Source organism: Carya illinoinensis, chromosome 15 (assembly GCF_018687715.1).
Source record: "Carya illinoinensis cultivar Pawnee chromosome 15, C.illinoinensisPawnee_v1, whole genome shotgun sequence".
Classification (NCBI taxonomy): domain Eukaryota; kingdom Viridiplantae; phylum Streptophyta; class Magnoliopsida; order Fagales; family Juglandaceae; genus Carya; species Carya illinoinensis.
Window position 1 is genome coordinate 43698294 of NC_056766.1, and position 27774 is coordinate 43726067.

At 33.9% G+C, this 27774-nt stretch overlaps 3 protein-coding genes and 1 long non-coding RNA gene across 15 annotated transcripts; 1 reads left to right on the forward strand and 3 right to left on the reverse strand.

Moving 5' to 3' along the window:
- Window positions 1-972: 972 nt before the first annotated feature.
- Window positions 973-6263, reverse strand: LOC122296238 (disease resistance protein Roq1-like). The gene is made up of 6 exons (XM_043105789.1): window positions 5692-6263; window positions 3814-4915; window positions 3405-3668; window positions 2381-3340; window positions 1638-2264; window positions 973-1089 (listed from the first exon to the last, which is right to left on the reverse strand). The coding sequence occupies exons 3-6, from the start codon at window positions 3579-3581 to the stop codon at window positions 1078-1080; spliced, it is 1776 nt and encodes a 591-aa protein (XP_042961723.1). The 5' UTR covers window positions 3582-3668; window positions 3814-4915; window positions 5692-6263; the 3' UTR covers window positions 973-1077.
- Window positions 3895-6200, reverse strand: LOC122296987 (disease resistance protein RUN1-like). The gene is made up of 2 exons (XM_043106778.1): window positions 5692-6200; window positions 3895-4915 (listed from the first exon to the last, which is right to left on the reverse strand). Exons 1-2 carry the CDS (start codon window positions 6198-6200, stop codon window positions 3895-3897), a joined length of 1530 nt encoding a protein of 509 aa, XP_042962712.1.
- A 3974-nt stretch (window positions 6264-10237) lies between the features above and the next one.
- Window positions 10238-19006, forward strand: LOC122296240. Of its 9 annotated transcripts, none has more exons than XR_006238436.1 (7): window positions 10238-10586; window positions 11962-14131; window positions 14221-14861; window positions 17024-17090; window positions 17178-17250; window positions 17858-17914; window positions 18742-19006. It is a non-coding gene; the product is annotated as an uncharacterized LOC122296240 (long non-coding RNA). The 9 variants fall into 9 exon arrangements; XR_006238441.1 differs by lacking the exon at window positions 17858-17914 and having other exon boundaries at window positions 14221-14551; window positions 14637-14861; XR_006238440.1 differs by lacking the exon at window positions 17858-17914 and having other exon boundaries at window positions 14221-14551; window positions 14641-14861.
- Window positions 19007-19637: 631 nt separating this feature from the next.
- LOC122296237 (disease resistance protein Roq1-like) lies at window positions 19638-24554 on the reverse strand. Of its 4 annotated transcripts, none has more exons than XM_043105786.1 (5): window positions 23938-24554; window positions 21844-22952; window positions 21426-21704; window positions 20364-21356; window positions 19638-20232 (listed from the first exon to the last, which is right to left on the reverse strand). In XM_043105786.1, the coding sequence occupies exons 1-5, from the start codon at window positions 24419-24421 to the stop codon at window positions 19726-19728; spliced, it is 3372 nt and encodes a 1123-aa protein (XP_042961720.1). In that variant the 5' UTR covers window positions 24422-24554; the 3' UTR covers window positions 19638-19725. The 4 variants fall into 4 exon arrangements, with proteins under 4 accessions (XP_042961720.1, XP_042961718.1, XP_042961721.1 ...); XM_043105784.1 differs by having other exon boundaries at window positions 21844-22951; window positions 23925-24554; XM_043105787.1 differs by having other exon boundaries at window positions 19913-20204; window positions 21844-22951; window positions 23925-24554.
- Between the last annotated feature and the right edge of the window lie 3220 nt (window positions 24555-27774).

Sequence of the window (27774 nt, forward strand, 5' to 3'; positions counted from 1 at the left end):
TGTAACCGCACCATGCCAACACACCAAGCACCATCTGGACAGAAATAACAAACTCTCATCATTGGAATATTCTGGAATTCTTTGCATAACAGAAAGATGATGATGTGTACAGTGGAGATTTAATCTTGTATTTGGTTGTTATGATTTACGTATGTACTGTTGGCTATAAATAGCTCGTCTATACGAGTATCATTGTATCGAGGAAGAATAATATTACTCAAGATACATTTCAGAAAAGTTCTGCTTCTCTCTGACATTCTATCAAGCACATTCTGTGCTTCTTCTTTAATTCATTATCCCTCAGGTTTATTTCACACCACTTTTTACAATTTCTAACATTTGTGTGGTTTTGAGCTTATTTGATGCTAGCTATGGGGGATATTTGTAGCCGGGAGAGCAAGTTTATATGTCGATCAACAAACCTTGAAACTGCAGGAGAATCCAGATGTAAGGTTCTTAATCTTTATGAATAAAAGTTCATGTTTTAATTGCATTTTTTACATAACTGATTGGTATTTACTTCGTGTTTGCAGGATGTTCCAACTGGGGAGCTTCCGAGGTACTTTTTTTCTCTCTTTTTTGTGTTGTTTCGTCTGGGACATAGGGAAAGATGACTCCATTCATGTCCAGCACCGTTCCATATATATGCTTTTTAAACTGGCCGCGTCATCTTTTAGAAAAATGTTTGGTTTATAAAAAAAAAATATTATAAAAATAAATTTGTAAAATAATGTGTCTTGAGGTTGTTAATTGTACCATAAATTTTAAAATTATTTTTATTATAAAATAAATCTAGTGTCTCACCTCAAGCCACATATATCTTTATAGAATTAATTTATAGATCCAAAATTTCTCCTAAGGAAAAAAAAATGATTCAACTCATTTAATAGATACAAACCTGGGTATATAATAGAAACATACAAATTTATTATTTTTATCATTTTATTTAAATATACAAATTTACAATTCAATATGTGTGTTTAAATAAAATGACAAAAATGCTAAATCACATGTTGTGTAGTGTCGTGTAGGGAATGTTGATAAGTAGAATTTTTCATAATAGAAAAGACTTGGACATTATATATATAATAGGAAAAAAAAAAAACTTTAATCAGGACTTTGAAGTACTGCCTAATTTGGATAGTGAGTTAAGATGAAATAAGATAAAAGTTAAATAAAATATTATTAGAATATAATTTTTTTAATATAATTTTTGTGTTGAATTTGAAATGATTGAATTGTTTGTTGAATTTTGTTTGAAAGTTTGGTAAAATTGTAATAATTAGATGAGATAAGATGAATTGAAATGATTTTGAAAACAAAAGAGGTAAACTGTACAGTATTGATCTTCTAGTTTTTGGAAACTGCCTTCGAGCTCTGTTGGGACGTAGTTCTTGTTCCGCTGGAATTGGCATGGATGAATGAATGATCACAAAATAATAGTATTGGCAATTCCAGGCTATATATAATCATATTTTCATTCAAAATACATAATTGCTCCTCCCATACACTTGAAACAAATTTGAAATCAATCATCTCTTCGTCCCTTATTCAATGCCTAAAAGCACGCATAAAAATTCTGATGTACAAGTTGGATCCAATGTTGTGATCATCTTCGTCGTCGTCATAATCAAGAAGAGTTTGATGTCCAAGGTTGTGATCATCATCATAATGACGTTGTGGGTACATGTCGGATTCAATACATTCCAATCATCATCATAATCAATACGACGCCTCTTAGAAAGTTGACTTCCATGATCCATTGGATTTGCTAAATTTCCAATATCTTCAATGGGTGCATCCAAATGGACATCAACATTTTCATGATCTTTTGCATTATGTTCATCATGGTGTTTGTATAAAATATGAACTCCGCAGCGTTTGAAGATCAAAGAATTATCTGGGATACAGTTTTTAAATATAATCCTCAGATGATCATCTGCCCGACCTACACTCACATCTTGTAGGCTCCAAATATCTTCTGTAGTTGGGTACCTTAACCATACATGATCTGAATCAATTTCAGCAAATTCTCGTACATAATAGTCGGGCCTCATATCCTCGGGTTTTCCTCTGACGCAAACTTCCAAACTCCTAGTCCCAACCGGTTCAAAAATAGCACAAAGAGAAATTCCTATGATGTCATCCAAATTATACGGTGGGGACCATTTAATATCAAATTTACACCGATGACTATTTGAAGTGTCCTTGCAATGGCTGAACCAATCTGGAATCTTATTTCCCGGAAATATCATTTCAAAATCCTGTTGGATGAACACATCATAAAATATATATCAACTATATTCATATACAAAAATCGATTAGCCACAAAACACCAAATGCATATACAAGGAAAAGTGAAGTATATATCGGGACTTACTCCATTCCATGCAGGGTTTGGCATACAATTCCCCACATTCACTTTAAAGCATCTGGTCAAGTTAATAAATTCTAGCCGTGGGAAATAAAATTTTTTTGATATTTCTGGTAATCTTTCCAGTGACGTGCATCCACTAGCAATAAGCAAAAGAAGATTCGGTGGCAACTCCATGATTTCTTGAAGTTGCTTGCAATTATACAAATAAAGTGCCGACAATCCAACAAATGTTTTGATGCTTGCTGGAATGCTTACGATATCACTACCTGATAGGTCTAGCCTACCCAGATTGAGAAAGCAATTAGATAGCCTAAAGAAATTCGATTTTGATAGGCCAGAGTCCTTAAGAAACAAGTGCAGAGAAGATGTTGATTTTGTTGGAGGCGGCAATGGGAATAATTCTGCACCCAATGAAGCTTCATTTTCCCAGCTTGTAGACACTACATAGGGCGTGGGTTGTCCATTATGCAACTCCTCCTCCTCCTCCATCCCAAAACTTATAATATTTGGACAATAATCGAGTCCAATATATTTTAGAGATCTCAACTGATAAATGCTACTTGGTAGACGCTTCAGGTTTACACATCTACTTAGGAATAAACGTGAAAGCCTAGTGAGGTACCTAATGGATGATGGCAATTCTTCTATTGCGGTGCCTAATAAGAAGACTTCTTGTAAATGTTCCATTTCACATTCTATTTCAGGAAAGTTTTGAAGGCTTGAGCAATTATCAAGATCAAGGAGTTGCAGAGATCTCAACTGCAGTCTACTTGGAAGTCTCTTTAGTTTGTTACATCCAGAAAGATTTAATGTATCAAGCTTATCAAGGAATTCAACAGAATCATGAACTTCAACCAGATTTTTACAATCACTAAGATTTATTTTCTTCAAATTTGGACACCTTGAAATGTCCAGAAATTTCGTTATGGATTGACAATCATCGAAATTCATAGCCGTGAGATTCTGTTAAAAAGAAAAGAACATCAAACCAAGTTTAAAGAAATATTGAAAATAATAATAGTTGTACCTTAAATTTCGAACTTCCAGGCATGAGTAGAATAGAGAGTTTGTCTCCACGAAATTCAGATGGCATAGATTGTAAAGGACAATCAGGCCAATCAAGCACACTTATTGAATTAGGTAGACAATTAAGTTCTTCAGAAAAATGTGCATTGCGACATCTAAATAATCTGAGTCTTTTCATATTCTCGAAGGCCTTGGGATTCAAGCGGATGATATCATCACCTTCAGGAAAATCTATAACAATTCCTTCAACATGATTATTTGTTCCCTGTATAGGAAGACAATGCATATTTAAGTGAGCCAACAAAATCAAAAAATAAATTATTCATTTATTCATATATTTATACACATACGTATATGTCACATGTGCTAAAGAAACAATGTTTAATTGAAGAGATTTTGATTTGACTTACTGTATCATTCTCCAGTACTTTGCGAACATCTTCATGAAAGAATAATCTGCTACGTGTTTCTAGATTTTTGAGCGATTCTTGTCAAACAATTTCTCTATCCATATCTTGTAACAAGTTATGCATTCGCAATATTCCGTGAAATTCCGAAATAAGACTCTTCTCCCTTAGTCTTGGGATCGAAAAGTTTGGGTCAGAACCAAAACTATCTAGCATCCAAGTGACAATATAAAGCTGTTGTCCATTGAAAAAACATGCAATGTCAAGAAAAACATTTTTTTCATTTTCACTTAATCTATCATAACTCGTTTGAAGTATTTTTTGAATATCTTGGTGATGGATTTTCCTGTACTGATCCAAAGCACTTTCCCACTCTTTTTTAATTCTGCCATATAAATCTGAACCAAGTACTGTTAAAACTAGTGGAAGTCTCCCAGCATAATTTATGATCTGTTCTACAAACTCTCCATAACCGTCAACCGGTTTCTCACTTTTGAAAGCTTGCCAACAAAATAAGTGAAAAGCATCATCTTGATTCAATCCCATCATCTCATATGTTGAATCAACTCCCTGAGCAGTCAACAAGTGTTGATCTCTTGTTGTGATGATGATTCTACTTCCTTTACCAAACCAATTACGAGTTCCCACTAATACTTTTAATTGATCCGAGTGGTCTATACCATCAAGAATTAGAAGAACTCTCTTAGAGTGAAGCCTACGCTTTATCATATTGATTCCCATATCAATATTGTCAACCTTCAAACTTCTACACTCTCCTACAAGCTTAGAAAGAAGTGTATTTTGCAATTGGACCAAACGATTCACTTGATTCCAAGTGTCGCTATCAATTAGAAGAAAACAACTAGCTTCAAATTCAAAAGCAATCGAGTTATAAATTGCTTTGGCTAGAGTTGTCTTACCAATTCCTCCAACTCCAAAAATTCCTATCATTCGTATGTCTTTCGTTCCAACGCTTAAACACAATTTGACATTTTCTACATGAGGTTTTAATCCAACGGGATGCTCAGCAACATGTAAATATAAATGATCATTTGCCATTCTTGAGACATCTTGAACGATCGTTTCAATGAATTCTGATTCATTCCTGTGTTTGTGTGGACACATAAAAAAGGTAAAAAAGAAACAATTAATGACTTTTACTCCTCACATGCAATATAAGCAACATAATTTAATTTTCCTTTTACGGTGGAAAAATAAAATAAAATAAGAAATCGGTAGCTAGGCTGTAGGTACATGCAATATACGTTGCCACAAGTTCACGGCAAGTTCTCTCCTTTTTGTTAGACTGAAAAATCCAAATGTACATCTCATTTTATTTTCACAAAAATTTTTATCTTATCTCATTTTATCTCATTTAATCATTACAATTTTTTTCAAATTACTACATAAAATAAAATAAACAATTCAACCTTTTAAAATCTCAGAATAAAAATAATATTAAAAAAATATATTCTAATAATATTTTATTCACTTTTATTTCAAGTCATTTCATCTTATATGCGAAAAGAATCGAGGCCAAAACATAAATTATTATCTATTTTTTTCTTAATTCTTTTCTCCCAACTATCCCAATGAGTTTTATACCGTTCTAGAAATGAACTTAATTTAGACAAAAGATTAGATGTTGGAACCATATTAAATGCTTCAAAACACAGTCGTCTAATTAACTTTACGTGATACTATCTAGCTAATTTTGTATGTATTTTAGTTGGTGATCATCAAAAGGCCAAACAAAAGTTTAGATTTTTAGTTTCTTCCGTATTGGACAAGATCATTTATACATAGAATGGGGGCAAAAAGGCAATCTTGAATATAAAAGCGGGGGGGGGGGGGGGGGGGGGGGGGTGTTAGAAAATTTACCCATTTCTGATAAGAGGGTATCCGGACAAATTGGCAACTTCTTGAAGGGCTGCCTTCCACAGCTGCAACTTCTTGTTATCTACATTCAATTTCTCAGCATGTTTAGCCAATGCTTCCCCAAAACTCTCTCTTTGATGGCGTATATCAGATGGATCTACATGGTAAAACACAGGTAGAACTCTTTGTTGCTTTGATTTTTTACTTTGATCAAGCATCTTCAATAACTCATCCAAACACCATGTTGACGATGCATAATTTTTTGAAAGTATAATGATGAAAATTCTTGAACCTTCTATAGCTTGGAAAAGTGCAGGTGAAATTTCATCACCTCGCCTAAGCTCATCCTCATCTAAGTAGGTGGGGATTCCCTTTTGAGTCAAAGCATGGTAGAGATGGGCAGTAAAAATATCTCGGGTATCTTCTCCTCTAAAGCTCCAGAACACATCGTAGAGCCATGGAGAGGTGACTGAAGAAGAGGATGAATAAGAAGAGATTGTAGATAAGGCCATGGAAGAAATTAGTCAATGTGCGTGTGTATGTAATGCCTGATCACTCTACTTACTGGATGTGGAGAGTTGGAAATCATCGACTCTCCTTTAAAAGGACAACTCCTGGCCATGCCGCTTTCTCACACCATACCTATCGGTTAATGATATCTTCATGGCAACTTCCTTAAGGATCGGACTAAAGTGAAGTCATTGAGTCAATGCCACATTAAATTATTAAAAGAAAGATGCTCAGTAACTTAGTGGCAATTTCCTTGCAACTTCTTCAAGCTTTAAGAGATGCCATTTTCACACAATGTTCTCATGAGTTCTGGAAAAAAAAAATGAAAAAACAAAACAAATTAAAGTGGTACAATGACAACTGCGCATTAATACTCCTACATACTAAAGTAATATTATTCTTAAAATTAAAAGTATTAATATTTATGAATAAATTGTGTAAAACTTATTCATTCAGTGACTGTTATTTTATCATTTCTGAAAAAAAAAAAAAAAAAAAAAAAAAAACTTTCAATCCAACTTTTTAACTGTTTCTTTAATTTTAATTTCAATATATATATATATATATATATATATATGTATAGTACCCTCCAAGCTGTGCACCATGATTGGGGTCAGGACTGTATTCGTCAAGACCATATATGTATAGTACCCTCATTTTTAATTGTTTAAGATATATTTTGAAGTTAATTCGAATAGATATAGTATTAGTTAGAATGTCGAGTTAATAAATAAAAAAGAATATTTATGGATGTAATCAAATAATTCATCATGTTAAACTAGTGAAGTGGTTGCCGATTCATCATGGAAGAGAAAAGGATAAAGGCTGGTCACACGCATTCGTTGGTAAAGCTGACAAAAACCCTTGAAAAAAATAAAGTTTCTCAGCAACTCCCTTGAAAGGGGTGAGAAACCTGTCGGCAATTTCTTCGCAACTTGCCAACTTACTTCTCTTTCTCGAGAAAGTATAATGAAGTCTCTGCCGTCTTGTATTAATAATTTAATAATGGAAGTTGCTACGTGTCCCATGCACATGTCCCCTTCCCCGACGCATACCACTTCTTTTTAGGAATCGTTTATTTTTATTAAAAAAAAAAAAAACCATGAAGCCGGTCGGGTGTGAAGATTAATTTCACACTGACCAATCAACAAATGCCACCAAGGCATTTAGAAAAGAATTGAAATGGACTGCAAACAACCGAAACCTCTCTCTCTCTGTCTTTCTCTCCCTCTCCCTCCCCATCTGCACTCAAGATGTGGATAGCAGACATTTCTACTACCGTCTGATTCATGAATTCACAAAATACACTTAATTCTCACTCAAAAGCTAAACTTTACTCCAACCTCAGCGATTAATTTCCAATCTTAGGCCAAACCCGAGTTTCATAACTTGAAGAAATTTTCAAATCACCGAACTTTTACCAACCAGACCCCAAAGGCCACACACTCTCCACTCTCGACTCATAAACCTCATCTACGGCAAAACCCAACATGTCTGGCTAGGTTTTGAGCATAAGTCCGATTACAAATCCAGATGGCCTATTAATTACTTCCAAAAGCAAAATCCAGATCGGCAAGAAGGATTCTTGAGCAAGAACCCAAATCAATGAACTCAAAAAAGTAAACGATATTCTATAAAAATTGATCGTAATGAACTGATTTAACTTTAAAAAATTAAAAAATTGATTATACCTACACCTAAGGTTTATCCATGAACATACGAAATAACAAAAAGAGGGGGAGAAAGAAGGAGAGGGACAGTAGACGGCTCGAGTGTAGATGGGGGAGGGAGAGAGACAGAAGGAGAGGGAGAGGATTCGAGTGTATGCGAGTTTATTTCAATTCTTTTTTAGATGTCTATGTGGCACTTGTTGATTGGCCAGTATGAAATTAATCTTCACACTCACCGGCCTGGGGCACCGCTCTTTTATAAAAAATTTCATCTTATCTCATTATATCTTATCTTATCATTATAATTTTTTAAAATTTTCATATAAAATAAAATAAATAATTCAATTTTTTCAAATCTCAAAATAAAAATAATATTAAAAAAATATATTATAACAATATTTTATTCAATTTTTAACTTTTATCTAAACTTATCTCATTTCATCTACGAAAACAAACAAAGCCTTATTCTTTTTTAGAATTCGGTATGATTGGAGCTTATGTTACAAAACACGTCTTAATAATATATTTTGTATTTACAAGTAAGACTGTTTATTTATGTCAAGTTTTTTTTTTTTTCGGTTCAATCCGAAACCTCCAAAACGGGTTTTTCATGAGCCAAAAACTAGAACATCCAATCCGGTCTTACCAGTGCAGAGTGTGGCCATAGAACTCGAGTTATGGGTTTAAAATCCAGTACCAAGTTGCGGTTTAAAAAAGTTAATTTAGTATCAAAACGATGTCGTTTTAAGCTGAGGATAAAAACACAACTGGCTCCCTCTCTCTCATCAAAACCTCAGTGCCAGTCCAGTCTTTCTCTGCCAATTGAAACCTAGTCACTTTGTTGCTTTTGCCAATTATATGAACATCATCTCTATCGTCAATGTCAAGAAACAAAATTAGTCTCACCGATCACTATATCTCTCTTGATTTGGGTTTATTTCGTTCTCTATCTATTGATTTGAGTCTATTTTGTTGATAGTGTTTGAAATGAAGAAAATTAGAAGAATATTTTTATGGGGTTTAAGAAATAATTAAAACCAAAAATTAAGGATGCCCTTTGGTCACCAAGTCAATGTGCAGTGGCTCGCAAGCCACCATCACAATGTCTCAAATGTTGAGGAGTCAGTTTAAAGGTGGCCCTCGACAACCACAAGAGGTGGATGATCTCAATTCTCATGTGAATATTTTTTGAGAAATGATATTTACAGTTGTAGTTGTACAAGCGCTACCCAATCTTTAAAAAAAAAAGAGAATTAATACGGGACCCACATGAAAAAAAACTAACTTTTTAATCGTGGATCTCACTCTTTTTCAAAACGATTGCACGGCGTTTGCACACTCTACAACTATATGTAGCATTACTCATATTTTTTACATTTTTTAAAAAACTAATTTTAAATATTTTATTTATATTTTTATATTTGGGAATAAAACTCTCTTGAGTTCTCAACTTCTACTTCTACTACCTCTTACCTCTACAATAGCGCAACACATAATTGGCACCATACCTTGAATTAGGCAAAAAGACATCAACCATTCAAAACTAATTGCATGTACGAACTTTTGGTGAGACATGTTAGGGGTTCTAGAATAGCGTGCAAAACCACATGCCCTCTGTGACTTGACAGACAAACATGATCTTATTGAAATCTTTCTGTTTTTCTTTTTCCCGGAACAGTTTAAGCCAAAAACTAGTCGGCCGGTGGGCATTGGACAAACTGAAATTACAGTTCTAATAGTAACAAATTAACAATATATGATGGTTGAAATCCCATGAGCTAAAGCAGTAAAAGCCAGCGTTGCCCTAATTAAGGACATTTGAACGTTAGCTGGCAACATTAACAATTATAATAATAATAACAATAATAATAATTACAACAACAACAACAATAACAATAATAAGAATAATAAGAATAATAATCATAACAACAACAATAATAATAAAAATAATAACAACAACAACAACAACAACAATAATAATAATAACAATAATAATAATGATAATAAAAGATGCATACAAACCTACCAAAACACGTGTGTAGTAGTCCCTCCTCTCGTGGGCATAGATGAAGAACTCTTTTCTAGGTCCACATGGCTAGAACTTGGGGAGATTTTAAGATCTCTATGTACACCATCACTTGATAAGGGGTTAGGGGTGATAATATGTGACACGATCAATTAATCAAATATGAACACGATACGATAAAAATGAGTTTGTATTTAATTTCAAAGGGTTCAGATCAAAACAGATTGACCTGTTAAGACACGAATGCTTAACAGGTCACTAACGGGTTATGACCCGTTAAAAAAATTGAATTTATGTTTATACCCTTAGACCTAACTTTTCAATTTTCATTCACTCAACTACTCAAGTCTCATGCCGCCCCTCTCTTCAACCAATAACCCTTGCCCATCGCCCACAGCCCCACACCCACGGTACAGAGTAATGACTCACGAGTCTATAACCCACGCTTGCTATGCCACACCCATAGTACATAGTCATGACTCACGAGTACCTCTGTAACCCACGCAGTGGCACAACATCAGCCTAGAGATCTCTCTGTCTCAAACTCTCATGGTGGCCTAAGCCATCGGCATCCTCCTCACACAAAGGCATAGAGCTCTTCGCGGCATCCTAGACCATTGGTCTCCCCTTCTCTCTTCTTCTAGAGATCTTCAACCAGCTCAAAGCCTCAACCTATGGATCTTCACACAAAGGTAACACCGTAACAGATTAGCCCACCCTAGGCAATTTGCAGAGTCACATTTTGATCAAGTTTAATTTAGCATGTGAACCCTTGGGGCTAGCTGTAGAATCAAAAGGGGAAGCACAAGGGAATTAGACGAATTAAACTAAGAAACAACAAAGACATGGGCCCTTGTAGAAATTCCCAGCTAGATTATGCTCCAGTGTCAAGTTTGATTATGCATGCTGAGTTGTTAGGCTTCTCATCTGTGTGCGTGTGTATGTTGATCAGCTTTTTGATCGGTAAATTAAAACTCTATTTATTGTATTTGAGGGCAAATCCAATCCCATGTGTGCGCTTGTGTATGCTAATCAGCTTTTTATCTCTTTGAGAAAACTCTCACATATTAGTGGAAAAATGTGCTTGTCAGATTCTTAATACAAGCAACAAATGTAACTTAATTATTTCAGTGTGCCAACAGACATCATGAGTAGTGGAGGATTAGCTAACTAGGCCCTAATTACTACCCATTTGATTTTGCTTATTTATTTGAAATGAATTCTGAACTATCATGCATAGGTAGAGACAAAATTATATATAAATATTTATATATATATATATATATATATTATATTTATATATATAATATTAAGGTCCCATGAAACTGATCTTTAAGCCCAAATTAAGTTTCTGAGGGCCTAATTAATCCATACAATGCATGCATACCTCATATATATTAGTTAACGAAAATATGGAGATAATAACAAGTCAATAGGTAAGTACTAGTGGTAGAGGAGAAAAATATTGAGCTGAGCTGAGATTAGTTTTTTATGAATAGTAGTAAGTTGAGTAGTGAAGGGAGTTATGTAGAATCCATCTAAACTGAGTTTAAAGTGTATTTAGATATTAATATGAGTTTATTACTTTTTATGAAAAATTGAAAAAGGTTGTAGGTCTCACGTATAAAGATGTTTTAAGTTGAAAAATGTTGTGGATCTTATGTGTAAGAAGATTTTGAGTTGAGATGAGTTTAATAATTTGAGAGTTGGGTGTTTGGATGTGAGACTCAGTTTAAAATTAGACTGAGCTCAGCTGAGTTTGGGAACCAAATGCAGCTCTTAAAGTCAAATTTCAAGTGTCATAGTCCTAATTAATCTGTTTAAGTTCACGATTTTCAGTCCAACACTTAGATATATAGTAATCACCACCACTAATTAATGAACTTTTGAGATTAACAACCTACAATATGTTCTGTTAGTGCTTATTGATGCATGCATTGATTTAATCTTTTATTCTTCATCCTGCAGTTTCATTTGTCTTTTTAAGTGGTATTCATTTTATAGTTTCACAGACAACCTTGTTTGTTGTTAACATTGTTAACATATTTTCTTGTTGTTTGTTGTTAGATGAGTGAGGCAGCAGGTGAAAATGACGATTTGATTGACTTCAACATGCTGGACTTAGAAAGGGTTGAGACAGGATGTTCCCACTTAATGAAATTCTACTTTTCTTATATTTGAGAGTGCTATTTTTTATCGTAGTGCCTTTAATCATTTAGAGTTGACTGATTCCAATTTTAAGCATTGTTCACCAACATTTGAGTGGGAAAAATTGGAGAAGATTAACAGTTTATTGGGAGTATTTTGCGATGCCACTTGTGACTTTTCTGGAACCTAATATTCTGCAGCCAATTTATACTTTCCAACAGTGTTTTTGATTTATTTGACATTAAATAAGCACTCTGAAAGTGAAGATGATTACATAAAGAAAATGTCTTGTTAAATGCTTGCTAAGTTTGAGAAATATTAGTTTGAGTTCAATGTATTGTTGGCTATAGCAGTTATATTGGATTTTCGTTACAAGCTTCATTTTGTTGATTTTTCTTATAAGAAACTTTATGGAAATGGTTCTCTAAAGTATTTTTATTATTTAGAATGTACTTTTTGACGTCTTGTTAGTTTTGTTTATTTTTTATAGATACTGTTTATGTTTTAATATTTATATAAAATCAATTAGGTCAAATGGGTTGAAACGGGTTTGTTCAACTCATTAACATAAATGGGTCGGATCAATCTATTTCGTATTCACTAATGGGTCAAAACGGGTCGTGTCAATCTGTTATGTTAATGAATCGTGTTAAGGTTTGAGATTTTGACACGATAGTCCTAACGGGTCGTGTTCAATTTGATCCATATAGTATGATGTATATGTCTTGACATGACCCGTAAACATGATTTGTGAGTTCACACATCTCTATGGCCTCCATTTTCCACCTCTGTTCCATTATTTTATATATTATGTCAATAATGAAACATAAAAATTTTAATATGGAATTGTAACTTCGTTGCAGCAAGTCACCAAAATCATCATTTTAAATATTTTATATTATTTATTCTAGTGTATTTATTAGTCTTTATTACTCAATAAAAAATGAAAGAATATACTTTGAGTTGTAATGTTGGTATAATTCAAGGGTTTGGTAGTGACTATTCTTCTCTTATTGTGAAAATGGAGAAGTTTTAGAGTTTTCCAACCCCTTTATCCACAAATATACAAAATCCTACCCATTTCGTCTCACTTTTATTCAAGAAATCCAAAAAATCATCTAGCAATCAATCGTGGTATGGAAACACTTTACTAAATTGAAACTTATTGACCGTGGTAATCTGAAAGCCCAGCGCAATTATTGCGCTAAGCTATTCAATTACTACTACAAGAAACGCTTCATCCATGATGCACCGCGTCCATAATGAATGTGAAACTTCTCCTCTTAGAATTAAAAGAGTTCAAAAAAGTCAAATATCTAATGTTAAGAAGGATGCAGAGAGAAGTATGTATGGTCCACAAGAACTTGTGAACTATGATGCAAAACAATTTAATGTGCCGTGCCCACCACTAAATTTTTATTATGTGTGAATTGCTTCTATGCCACAATACAAAAATAATGATAATGAAGTTTTGGTTAAAAAATTACCGAGGGCACGAGTTGGTGGATAGGATAGAGACTAAGGGAGGCCAAACACTACATCTACAAACATTGGTAATGAATCAACACTACCTCTACATAGATTTGATGTCATGTTAGACAAATATCTTGAGGAGTAGGATTTTATGGAGTTTAGATCAAGGCTAGAGAGGTATTTGTATGAGGGGTGTGTTAAAAACGGTTTTAATATTTTAGATTGGTGAAGAGTTAATGCCGTCAATTATCATTTTTTGTTGAGGTAGCACGATGTGTTAGCCACCCATATTTTTATTGTTGTATCGGAGTCCACATTTAGTAATGGAGGACATATCTTGGATCTTTTTATGAGTTCATCGTCTTAGTCCTCATTTGCACCAGCCAAAATTGGCAAATGATCGAATCAGTCGACATCTGTGAGTTGGATGAATGTGTATAGTCAATTGACCTTGAAGGTAAATTTTTATATAAATTACTAGAAACTTTAAAATCTTGTTTATATTAATTTATTATCCATTTAACTTAGTTTTTTAATATTTATTCTAGATGATGGTCTAGCTTATCTTCAACGTGAGCTAAAAGCACTTTTTCAAAAGGTAGTCTCAAACAGCAAGGTAATTGGCTCAACTTTACGTTCAATCTTTTTTCTTTCAAAATTTTTAGAATTTGTATGGTTTGTGCCATTAGTTACCATGGATTGCAGTTGGAAATATAGGCTGATGCTGTGAAGGATTATGAGATCTTGAGGAGGGAACTGCCTGACGACAATGAAGTTGCAGAATCATTCTTCCATGCTCAAGTTGCATTGAAGAAATCTCGTGGGGAAGAAGTCCATTATATGAAGTTTGGGGGTGAAGTGGAAAAGGTATCAAGTCCATAAGATTTTTGAAAGCTGCCTCTGATTTGCAAAGCAGGCAAATAGAGCATCCTCGGGTTAGCTAGCTGATCACCATTCTCCATCCAAGCAAAGAAAAATCCAGATACTTCAGGATGCTAGTGGAATCATCAAACCATCAAGATATCTTTTTGAAATGGTAGTTGATTTCAGTTCTCTCCCTGTTTCAATTTCTGGGAGAGTCAGCAACTGTGGTCATGAATTAAATGAATTTATTCCTTAAGACAGAAATGCCAGTGGGAAGTACTACACAAATGGAGGGAAGTTTTTTGGGGCACAGTTCTTCAGTTTGATTAACGTGATGTTCAATGGGATGGCAGAGATTGCTTTCAGGCTTCCTATGTTCTATAAACAGTGGGATTTCATGTTCTATCCAGCATTATTGGCTTTTGGCTTACCCATTTGGGTCAACAGGATCCCTCTATCGTTCATGGAATCAACAATATCAGGTACATACATAGTTGGTATGACGTTCTCTTTAATTGAGTTTGAGATACTGTTCAGTGAAAGCAATGCTACTTTTACAATCTTGATTATGTATCATTACCTAGTTGGCAGATTTTTCTTGTAGGTGAAGCATTTTTCTTCCTCTGTTTTTGGTTGTTTCCTTTTAACAATTGGTGTTTAGGGAGACACGACTCCATTCATGCTTATAAAATGACTGTCTTCTTTTAAAAAAATGTTAGGTTTTAAAAAAAAATAAAACATAAAATAAATTTGTAAAGGAAAATGCTGAATATACGAAAAATTTACAAAAAACTTACTTCTTTACATATCAATATCAACTGATATGTTGAAAATCTTGAAATTTGAAATTTAAAATTTAAATTTAAAACAAAAACTAATAAAATGAAATTTATAAATAAAAATATAAGTAAAACTGTACGTAAAGTAAAACTATACGTACATATAGTATTATTCCTTTATAAATACACGTAAGCTCTTTCTTATCGCTCTGGCCCCTTGCTGTGTATCCCAGTCGTGCCACCGTTATTCTTCCACGGTCAACCTCTCCGAGCGCCATCTCTTCCGTCACTCCCAGCTACTGCCGCGTACAGCTATATTTCTTGGTGAGCGTCCCTTTCCCCTTACGCCATGCCCACTCGTTTCTATCTCTCGGTTCACTCTCTCTCTATCTCAGCTTCACCACCGCATGGAGGCCGTCGTTTGGCCGTCTGGAGCAGCAGGCTCACGGTGCTCTTCTTTCCGCACGATGTCCGCATCTTCTGTTGTCGTTGGAGTCCCAGCCACGCCATCTTCAGCCCCCCAAAGCCCAGCTCAGCTACATCACGTTTTTTTCCACGGAGTCGCGGCTGCTTAGTCGATCTCCTTGGGTAAGCTGTCTTCACCTTCCACTTGCAGTTTTCCCTTCCCGATGGTTTTCTTCCCCAGTTTCTGAAATCCTGAAAATCCCTCCACTCTGATTTCTAGCTCTCGACAATCTTATAGTTTTGACTCCTCTTTTTGTTTGGTTTCATCACTCAGATCTCTCCCTCTCTACTTCTTATCACTTTCTCGTTGTAGTGTGCATCCCCATCCTCACAAAATCTCCCACTTGCTGAACACCTACCTCTCTCCTCCCCATTGCACAAAACCACCAACGAGGTGCCGTCGCATGTGGCCCTCAACGACGCCGGTATGCCTTTATTATCTAACACACCTCAAAGTGCTTAATGAGATATACATAGAATTTGCTCACTTTGAGGGGCACCCCTCCACAGAAGAAATGAAGAGAAGGGAAAATAGAAGAATTTATTCTGCTTGGCACTAAGAATTTTCAGATGAAAATTTTGAGTTTAAAGATAAAATATTAAAATATTATATTTTAATATTATTATTATTTTGGAATTTGAAAAAGTTAAGAAAAAGTTGAATTATTTATTATATTTTGTATTGAAATTTGAAAAAATTATAATGATGAGATGAGAATTTTAAATTTGAGATGAAAATTTCAAGTGGCCAAACACAACAGGATGATTCTTTTCAGGTGTTACGGTAATCTTATATGCTAAAATCTTTCCAACACAGGAAAAAGGCTTCAGTCTTGCTCAAACATGACCCACGACTATTAACTAGCAGACTTAACAAAAGAAAGTAAACAGACTAACGGCCCAGACACCCTGCGGCCCAAATAAATCAAGTTCTGTTAGACTCGGCCCAAGCCTGGCCCAACCATTCCGTTTGTGGATGTGACATGTTCATTCTCTCTCTCTGTAATCTGTATTTTGTACTTCACTCACCCTCACAGATTTTCCATTGACACACACACTCGTACACAAGAAACTCACAAGCTTTCTTACAGACTTGTGTCGTGCCACCACAGCGTTCAACGTCGTTGCGAGTGGACTCTCTTCTCGCCGGTAAGCCATTTCCCTCTCTTAGCCCACTGGTTTTACTATTCACTTGAAATATATAGTTTCAGCTTGGTATGAAATTTTCAGATTTTCTTTCCCAATTGCAAGCCATGCGACACCACTAAATTTTGAGGTTTTTTGTTCCTTCTATTTTGTCCTACAGTGGTGAGCCACTTTGATCTTTGGGTAATTTTGATAGTATTTATTCTCACTCTGTACACTCTCACTAGTTTAATACTCATAGAAACTTTGCACAGATTATTTTTCCTCTCCCACTGCTGAGAAATCGCCGCTGTTTGGAGCTACAAAAATTCCCTCACCGACGTAAGTAAGGCCTTGCCTCAAGATGAGCCACAAGCGTACATTACACGTGCTTGAGTTTAATTTTAACGTCACTATTTTAAATCACAGGTCATAGCTAGCTAGCGCCCAAACAGTGTTGTTTCCGCTCTTTAATTTTCACGAGCCACGCACCCGAACTTAGGTAAGATTTTCAGAATTTTAGATTTATGATCGACTTTGTTACGTGGACTATATCAATGAATTTTAGTTGCTGGGATTAATTTTAATTAATGATTTTACATGGCTGTCCGGGGTACATGTTTATTATGTTGGTTGTGTTGTGCCCTTTTAAATGTTAAAAGTGTGGTGAATTGGGTTGACGTGTGGCGAATGGAGTTGATTGGTGCCTGTTCGAGGTGGTTTATTGGCTGTTTGTGCAATGTGTGTGTGTGTGTGTTTGGGCTGGTTATGTTGGATGTGTTATGAGTGGCGTAGATGCCCGGGATTGAAGTGTTGGATGATTAAAAATATATGGTGGCTGTGTTGGAGTTTTATATTGAAGGTTGGAGTTGACGTGGCTGTTTTGAGTTATGTTTTAGTGGTGGGAGTTGCTGTTGTTGGTTTTGGAGTTGTATTTTGCGGTTGGTTTGGTGTTGGTTATCATGAGGAATGTGTTGGTGTTGGGCTGTTTCTAAATGCTTTTGCTTGTAGGCTTGCTTTATTTCATCCCTAGAATGGTGGAATTTTGTTAGTTAAGTTGATGAGCAGATACAAGTTATTAACATGTTAGTGAATAATTTTCTGTTTAGGTTGTGACATTGATAGAGCTCAGGTCCAAAGCTTAAGTAACTCTCTGCAAGAGTTAGGTAAGTAGGGTTCAATTACTAGTTTTGCACAACAACAACAAAAAAAAATGAATGAGGTTGATTTTTGGAAAAATATGCATGTTTTTGTGTTATGAAAATATATTTGAAAACGGCCTCAGATGTGTTATGCATATTCATGAAATATGTAATGAGAAAGAATTTTCTATCATGACTGGTGTAAACATGAGCTAATTTTGTACGTTTAGTTTTCTGAATTGAGAAAGAGCAAATATGAGATTTTAAAATTTTCGTTTTGATTAAATAAAGATGCTCTGATTCTGTTATCTTTGAACATGTGAAATGATCTAAATTTGTTCCATACTCTGTTTGATATGTTGTGGCATCTAAAAACCTTAGCATGGGATTATGAATATGTATTCTGATTAAAGTCTAATTTTGATGTTCTGTTCGGTTTTCATTACGGCTTTGCCATGGGTATAATAGTTGCATACGGCCCCTCCATGGATATAATAGTAGCATATGGTCCCGCCATGGGTATAATAGGAAATATGGCTTTGCCACGGGTATAATGGTGGTTTATAGCCCTACCATGGGGTTTAAACATGGTATTTATCACGATGTGATGCTATGAGCTGATATGAATATAATGTTTCAGTTTGGATATGCCAAATGATTCTTTTTAGAATAAGTTTGTTTTCTGAAAGTTTCTGTCTTATGTTTTGTAACAAGTTTTGATTCTGCATTCTGAAAGCAAATATTTTGTTCCATATTTTGAACGTTATAAATACTCATATTCACATACTAGTAAATGTGTTTTGCTTACTGAGTTCTTAATAACTCACTCCCTTACCTTCACTATATTTCAGATGATTTTGATGGTTCAATTGAGGATCAGTGATAGAATGCATGGGCAAAATTAGCTATGGATGGTGATTGAGTACCTTGGGGTATTGATGATGTTGGATGAGTTCATTTTTAGTAGATGGTTTATGGAGACATGTAAACTTTAATTTGTTTTGTGATGTTCTTTTAGACATGTCGAGAAGTTGATCTATGCTATTTGAGTTTCTGTATGGAGAATTATAATATGAATATGTGTGGTCAATTAAAATGGAAGTATTTCTGTTGTGATTTGGAGTCTATAGAAGAATTGATTTGGATTTAGAAAATATATTAGAAATGTTGGAGTTGATTATCAGGTGACAGAAGTTGACTTTCCGGACCTCCGAGAACGGGATGTTATATACTTCCTTAAATTTCATTCTTTTTATGATAAAATTTCACAAATATCAAAATTATTTTATAGTCCACAAATATATACTGCAATTTGTTATCTTGATCTCTAACAATATCCAAGTGCCGTTATGATCGTACCACGTACGTCATTTTTTATTTTTATGTTCATCTTAACGGTGAACAATATTTTAACGAAGGCCCGCATAAATTATAACGTGATTTTCAATAAAAGCCTGGTTAATTGTTAATTCCCTATAAAATATTTTGAAAATATTGTGTTCTAAAATTGATGGTGGCAGATATATATGACTATTTTGGTTGTCTCTCGGAGTGGTGGCAGCCACACCTTGAGTGACAGCCTGAATATTCGAAGTTGTTTTAAAAATTATTAGTATTAGTATTTTTAAAATTTTATGCTCATATCTTAGCATTTTAGAATTTATTTATTAAAATTGAATTCAGTTAATTTATTGCCTTAATTCAATATAAAAGAGGTAGAATCATGATATAGATAGCAGCGTGCAAATGGAGGGTGTAAAACTAATCTATAGATCAAGCTGCTCCCGCACCTAATATTGAGTTTGAGTTTGAAACAAATTTGAAGTCAACCATAATCAGACATTATGGCACATGTCACTAGTGTACATAAAAAGTTCGATGTCCAAGGTTGAAACAGGCTTCTTGTAATCATCATCAGAAAAACGACGTATCTGTTGGCCATACCGCTCGCCGCTCTTGAACAGACGAACTCCACAACTTTTTAAGATCACTGCCTTTGGACTGCTTTCGAATATAATCCTCAGATTGTCAGCCCAACCTAAACTGATCCCTCGTTTGAGCTCAACATCTTCTACAGTGAAGTACTGCAACCATACATGATCTGAATCCATTTCATCAAATTTTCCTACATTATGGTTACTGTCGTAGGCAACTGATCCTATCATCATGTCAACGCTCCAAAACCTCCCAACGGGTTCAATAATAGCACAAACACAAATTCTAACGACGCCAAACATCTCAATCGATGGAATATCAAATTCACACCGGTGATCATTTGAAGTCTTCTTGCGATACATGAACCAATCTGGAATCTCTTTTCCCGGAAATATCATGTTAGTCACCTGTTGGATGAATACATCATAATATATATATATATATATATATCAACTATATTCATATACGTACAAAAATCGATTAGCCACACAAAACGAATTAATATATAAGGAAAAGAGAAATATATATAAGGACTTACTTGAAGCCATGCGGAATTTAATCCGGCAGGCGGACTCATATAACGTGGCCTCAAATTCCCCATCAACAAATTCCCCATATTCAATTTATAGCATCTAGCCAATTTAATCGATCTTAGCCGTTGGCGAGGGAATATATGTGATCCTTTTGGTAAACTTTCCAGTGATATGCATCCGTTAGCACGTAATACTGATAGTCTTGGTGGAAACCCTTTAATTTCTTTAAGTTGCCTGCAATCATTCAGTATAAGATTCCTCAACCAATCAAATCTTTCGATGCTTGCAGGAATGCTTACGATATCACTGCCTGATAGATCTAATACTGTCAGATTGGGAAAGAAATGAAATGGTCCAAAGAAATTCGATAGGCCAGACTTTTTAAGATACAATTCAAGATCAGTGGTTGATTTTGTTGGAGGCATCAATGGTAATAATTCTTCACCCGATGAAGCTGCAATTTCCCAGCTTCTAGACACTACATAGGGTGTGGGTTGTCCACTTATATGCACCTCCTCCTCCATCCCAAAACTTATAATATTTGGACAATCGCTTAGATCAAGCCACCCTAGAGATCTCAACTGATGAATGCTCCTTGGTAGACACTTAAGGTTTACGCAGCTACTTAGATCTAAAAATCCAAGCCCAGTGGCATACCCAATGGATGAAGGCAACTCTTCTATTGCGGTGCCTGTTAAGTCAACATGGCCTAAATGTTTCATTTCACATTCGATTTCAGGAAAGTATTGAAGGCTCGAGCAATTACTAAGATCAAGGAATCCCAGAGATCTCAACTGAAGTCTCCTTGGAAAGCTCCTTAGATTGGAACATCCAGCAAGATTTAATTTAACAAGCTCACCAAGCAATCCAACAGAATCATGAACTTTCAATAGACTTGTACAATCTCGAAGATTTATTTTCTTCAAATTGGGGCACCTTGAAACATCCAAGAGTTCCGTTATACGTCCACAACCACGTAAATTCATAACCGTGAGATTCTGTTAAAAAGAAAAGAACATCAAACTAAGTCTAAAGAAAAAAAATATTGAAAATAATAATAATTCTACCTTAAATAAGGGTATCTCCTGGATGTGACTACCGGGCATTCGTAAAATAAAGAGTCCTTCTCCACGAAATTTAGATGGCATAGATTGTAAATGACAATTTGGCCAATCAAGTATGCTTATTTTATTCGGTAGACAATCAGGTAATTCTTCAGAAAATTGTGCATTGAGACATCTAAATAATCTGAGTCTTCTCATATTCTTGAAGACCTCGGGACTCAAGTGGATGATATCATCACCTTTAGGAAAATCTGCAAAAATTGCTTCTACACTAATTGGTCCCTACATAGGAAAACAATGGATGTTTAAGTGTGCCGACAAATCAAAAAATAAATTATTCATATATTTATATACATACACGTATACGTCGCATATGCCAAAATAACAATGTTTAATTGAAAGAGATTTTGATATGACTTACTGTATTTTCTTGCAGTACATCGCGAACGTCTTTATGAAAGAATAATCTGCTACGTGCTTCTGGATTTTTGGGAAATTCTCTTCGAACAATTTCTCTACCCATATCTCGTAACAAGGAGTGCATTTGTAATTTTCCACGGCATTCCGAAATAAGACACTTCTCCATAAGTTTTGGGATCGAAAAGTTTGGGTAAAAACCAAAACTATCTAGTATCTTTGTAATGACATCATCAAGCTGTACTTGTCCATTGAAAAAACATGCAATGTCAAGAAAAACATTCTTTTCATTTTCACTTAATCTATCATAACTTGTTTGAAGTACTTTTTGAATATCTTTGTGAGGGATTTGCCTGTACTCATCCATTGCACTTACCCACTGACGTTCATCTCTACCACATAAATCTGAACCAAGCACTGTTAAAGCTAGTGGAAGCCTCCCAGCATAATTTACGATCCTTTCTACAAACTCTCCAAAACCATCATCCGGTATCTCTCTTTTGAAAGCATGCCAACAAAATAGCTGAAAAGCATCATTTTGATTCAATCCCATCATCTCATATGTTGAATCAACTCCATGAGTAGTCAACAAGTGTTGATCTCTTGTTGTGATGATGATTCTACTTCCATTACCAAACCAATCATGAGCTCCTGCTAATTTTTCTAATTGGCTCAAGTCGTCTACACCGTCAAGAATTAGAAGAACTTTTTTAAAGGAAAGCCTACGCTTTATAGTGCTGATTCCCGTCTCAATATTGTCAATCTTCAAACTTTTACATTTTCCTAAAATCTTAAAGAGAAGTGTCTGTTGCAGTTGGACCAAACGATCCGCTTGATTCGAAGTGTCGCTAACAATTGCAAGAAAACAACGAGCTTCAAATCGAAAAGCAATCGAATTATAAATTGCTTTGGCTAGAGTTGTCTTACCAATTCCGCCAACTCCAAAAATTCCTATCATTCGTATGTCGTTCGTTTCAACACTTAAAAGCAAATCGACATCTTTTAGACGAGGTTCTAATCCAACAGGATGCTTGGCAATGGATAAAAAAAAATGATCATTTGCTATTCTCGAGACTTCTCGAACGATTTGTTCAATTAAATTTGCTTCATTCCTACATGTGTGTAGACACACGCATATATAAAAGTAAAAAAAAAAAACAATTAATGACTTGTACTCCTCACATGAAATACAAGCAACATAATTTAATTTTCTTTTATGGCGGAAAAATAAAATAAAATAAGAAATTGGTAGCTAGGTTGTAGGGTACATGCAATATATGTTGCCGCGAGTTGATGGCAAGTTCTCTCCTTACTCAAAAATCAAAATGGGCGTCTCATTCTTAAATTTCTTTCAGTACTACGACTAGAGTATGTTTTCGGTAAGCTAGAAAATAAATTATTGTGTATTGTTTTTCTTAATTCTTTTCTCCCAATTATCACTGGCTTTTTTCAAAATTTTTATCTTATTTTATTCCATCTCATTTTTAAACATAATTTACATACAAATATTTTCAAATTAATCATTATAATTTTTTCAAATTAATCATTACAATTTTATCAAACTGATTATCACCACTTTCTCAAACTTTCAAACAAAAAATAAAAAACAATTCAATTTATCTAAATACCAAACAAAAATAATATTATAAAACTTTATTCTAACAATATTTTAATTTTATAATATTTTTTATTCAACTTTTTATTTCTCATTTTCCAAAACCCAAAAAATTACTACCTAAAACTATCTCACTTCCCAAATGAGTCCTCAGTTGAGTTTTATACGGTCCTAGAAATGAACTTAATTTAGACAAAAGACTAGATGTTGGATTAAATGCTTCAAAATACGGTCTTCTAATTAACTTCAAAATTATTTGGTTTTCTCGAAAATTGATCAATGCTTAAGAGCTCATGATAGACAAGAAAAAATGATAAACATGATTTATATATTTCTGTTGATCAAGTTGTGATTAGTTTATTCCGTATTGGACAAAGATCATGCACACTGATGATTCATACAAAGAATGGGGGCAAAAAGGCAATCTTGATCAATAGAAGGCATAATTAAAAGCGGTTAGAATATAATACCCATTTTTGCCCTCATTTTTGAGATGGTATCCGGCCAAATTGGTAACTTCTCGAAGGGCTTCCTTCCACAGCCGCAACTTCATGTCTACATTCAATTTCTCAGCATGTTTAGCCAATGCTTCACCAAAACTTCCTCCTTGATATCGAACATCTGATGGATCTATATAGTAAAACACAGGTAGAACTATTTGTTGTTTTGATTTTTTACACTCAAGAATCTTCAATAACTCATCCAAACACCATGTTGATGACGCATAATTTGTTGATAACACAATGATAGAAATTCTTGAACCTTCTATAGCTTGGAGAAGTGCAGGTGAAATCTCATCACCCCTTTTAACTTCATCCTCATCTATGAAAGTACAGATTCCCTTTTGAGACAAAGCATGGTAGAGATGGGCAGTAATAGTATTACGGGTATCATCTCCTCTAAAGCTCAAAAAGACATCGTACCACCTTAGAGAGGTGACTGAAGAAGAGGATGAAGAAGAGGCCATGGAAGAAATTAGTCAGTGGACGTGTGTATGCAATGCCTGATCAGTCTACTTCTTGAATGAAGAGAGTTGGACATCATCGACTATCCTTAAAAAGACAAGTCTATGCTTCTTTCTACACCATACGCGTTAACTTCTTGGCAATTTCCTTGCAACTTCTTCTTCCAGTTTTAAGATGTCATGTTCACACAATAACTCTCGTGAGTACTTCTGGCAAAAACAAAATAGTGTGGTACAATGACAGATGCGCATACCGTCCAAGCTGTACACCATGATTGGGGTCAGGATTGTGTTAGTCAAGAGTACCGTAAGGTCCATAATTATTGCATCCACTGAAGTCCGACACCGTCACATGGTATGCTTTTTTAAAAGTCTTGCTCACCCATAATGTAGTCTGACAAATTGTTTTGAGAAAATTAAATATTTTTTATTAAATATTTTTTAAAAACAGAAAAAATTTATAATATCATTAAAAACATAATTCCTTAATTATTAAATAAAAATTAATTATGTCGAGATCAACCATAATTGGAAGAAGTAGCATTATTCTTTTTTAAACCATAAAGAAAAGGTTACGTATAAGAAGAAATTGTTGGGTAGGGTCTTTGGCGTTTATTGTCCTTAATATCTTGATTCTATTTGAACATTAGTAGTAGGCTAGTTAAAATTAAATTTTAACTAAAGAATAACTAATGTATCAAATAAAATGTAGTAGTGGGTTTAATAAATAAACAGTATTTTTAATTTTAAATCATTTGGTTGGTCAAATTTGTTGAGCTAAAAGGATTGGCCAAATATAATTTTTAGTCTAAAAAATAATCTTCCCAAATGCCAACATCAGGATTTGATTTGATTCTTCTATGTTTGGATGATGCGATTTTATTTTCAGTTATTAAAATAATTTAGTTTTAAACGTAAATAATTATTCGGTTAATTATACTTTATCTTATCGAACTTTCATTCAATTCACAATATTCATTCAAAACTAACGACTGTATCAAAGTAGACCTGCTTACTTTCAAAACTTCCCAATCCCCCCTTTCGTCTATCATCAGCGTTAAATCGGACAGAAATTGAGCACGTGTAGCTTCTTCACATACATCCGATAGATCTACATGGTAAAATATAGGTAGCATCCTTTGTTGTTCTGATTTTTTATACTGATCAAGAATTTTTAATAGCTCGTCTAAGTACCATGTTGATAATGCATAATTTTTTGAGAATACAATGATAGAAATTCTTGAAACTTCTATAACTTGGAGGAGTGTAGGTGAAATTTCATCACCTCGTCTGAGCTCATCCTCGTCTATGAAGGCTTTGATTTCCTTTTGAGTCAAAGCATTGTAAAGATGAGCAATAAAAATTTCACGGATATCTTCTCCTCTAAAGCTTAAGAAGACATGATAGAGTCATGAAGAGGTGACTGAAGAAGAGGATGAATAAGAGATTGTAGATAAGGCCATGGAAGAAATTAGTCAGCGTACGTGTAGATGTAATGCCTGATCAGTCTACTTCTGGATGTTGAGAGTTGGACATCATCGACCCCCCTTAAAAGACAAGTCCATGCTTCTTTCTACATCATATATACGCGTTTCAATTAGAAAAAGTGGTATGTTCTGGCAACTTCTTTGTGAAGTCATTGAGTCAATGCCGCGTTAAATTATTAATAGAAAGATGTTGAGTAACTTCTTGGCAATTTCCTTGCAACTTCTTCACACATTAATGCTCTCATAAGTACATCTGGAACAAAACCAAACAGTGAGGTATAATGACAACTGCATTAATACTCGTACATAGTAAAATAATATTATTTTTAAAAATTCAGAAACTTTAAAATTAAAGAAAAATTCTGAAAGTTTTTAAAAACATTAATAATATTTATGAATAAATTGTGTAAGACTTGTTAATTAAGAAGATGTCATTTTATCATTTATGAAAAAAAAAAAAAAAAAAAAAAAAAAGACCTTGCAATCCAACTTTTTAATTGTTTATTTTTTAATTTCCGCATATCCGCCAAGCTGTACGCCATGATTGGGGTCAGGATTCTATTGGTCAAGAGTACAATAATTATTGCATCCATTGATTTCCCAGCCCCACTGGATGGGGTTGGTATGATAAATTGTCTAGAGAATGGTAAAAGTCTTTTTATATATATATATTTATATATTTTAAAATATTTTTTAAAAAAATAAAAAATTTATAACAATATTTAAAAATCCATCTATATCGGAAGTAGTGTTATTCCTTTTAAAACCATAAAGAAAAGGGTACGTATAAGAAGAAATTGCTGGGTGGGGTCTTTTACTTTGACGTTTCTTGTCCTTAATGTCTTGGCTCTATTACAGCAAAAGATTTACATTCCGTGGCATTTTTTCAGTTATTAAAATAATTTAATTTTAAATATTAATAATTCTTTTATATTTATATATATTTTTTTCAAAGCTTGCCCCTAAAGAAAAATGATGAATTTAATGGTTTAGTTAGCACTTAATTTAACACTACTCACCTCATTTAGGCCAACATATAAAATATTTATAATTTCTGGACATATATTTTGAAGTTAATTCTAATAGATCAAAATATACTATATTAAGTTAGAACGTCGAATTAATAATTAAAAAAAAAGAATATATATGGATGTAATCAAATAATTCTTGTTAAAAATTCACTTAATACATCATATTTAAAAAAATAAATTGATAAGATTGACTTTTTTGAAAAAAAAAAAAATTAAGATTTGGCTTGGCACATAAAAATTTTCATATCAAGCTCAAAATTTTCATCTCATCATTACAATTTTTTCAAATTTTTATATAAAATATAATAAATAATTTAAATTTTTCTTAACTTTTTCAAATTTCAAAACAATAGTAATATTAAAATATAATGTTTTAATATTTTATCTTAAAACGTAAAATTCTCATCTCAAAATTCTCTACTATCAAACTAAATCTCAATTAAGAGATAAAGTCAAGAAGAGATAAAATAATACAGACTCCTAAAATAAACTTCAAAAAATAAATTGAACTCAACCGATTTTTTTGAAAATGATAAGTCCATTCTTCTTTCTATACCATGCATGTTTCAGGTATTTTCATGGCAATTTACTTGAGGACTTAGTGAAGTCAATGAGTCAATCACAATGCCACGATAAATTATTAAAAGAAAGATGTTCAGTAACTTCTTGGCAAATTCCTTGCAACTTCTTAAAACTTTTAAGAGATGCCATTTTCACACAATGCTCTCATGAGTACTTCTGGCAAATACAAAACAGTGTGGAACAATGACAACTGCGCATGCATTAATACTCTTACATGATAAAATAATATTATTTTTAAAATTCAGACACTTTACAA

Excerpts from the sequence above, each read along its gene's own strand:
- LOC122296238 (XM_043105789.1), bottom strand. The coding sequence starts at position 3,581 with ATGAAAAGACTCAGATTATTTAGATGTCGCAATGCACATTTTTCTGAA. Across the intron at positions 3,341-3,404 it reads CTGGAAGTTCGAAATTTAAG|AATCTCACGGCTATGAATTT; the intron begins GTACAACTATTA and ends TCTTTTTAACAG. Across the intron at positions 2,265-2,380 it reads CAAACCCTGCATGGAATGGA|GATTTTGAAATGATATTTCC; the intron begins GTAAGTCCCGAT and ends TTCATCCAACAG.
- LOC122296237 (XM_043105784.1), bottom strand. The coding sequence starts at position 24,421 with ATGGCCTCTTCTTCATCCTCTTCTTCAGTCACCTCTCTAAGGTGGTAC. Across the intron at positions 21,357-21,425 it reads AGGAGATACCCTTATTTAAG|AATCTCACGGTTATGAATTT; the intron begins GTAGAATTATTA and ends TCTTTTTAACAG. Across the intron at positions 20,233-20,363 it reads TAAATTCCGCATGGCTTCAA|GTGACTAACATGATATTTCC; the intron begins GTAAGTCCTTAT and ends TTCATCCAACAG.
- LOC122296987 (XM_043106778.1), bottom strand. The coding sequence starts at position 6,200 with ATGGCCTTATCTACAATCTCTTCTTATTCATCCTCTTCTTCAGTCACC. Across the intron at positions 4,916-5,691 it reads TACCCTCTTATCAGAAATGG|GAATGAATCAGAATTCATTG; the intron begins GTAAATTTTCTA and ends ACACAAACACAG.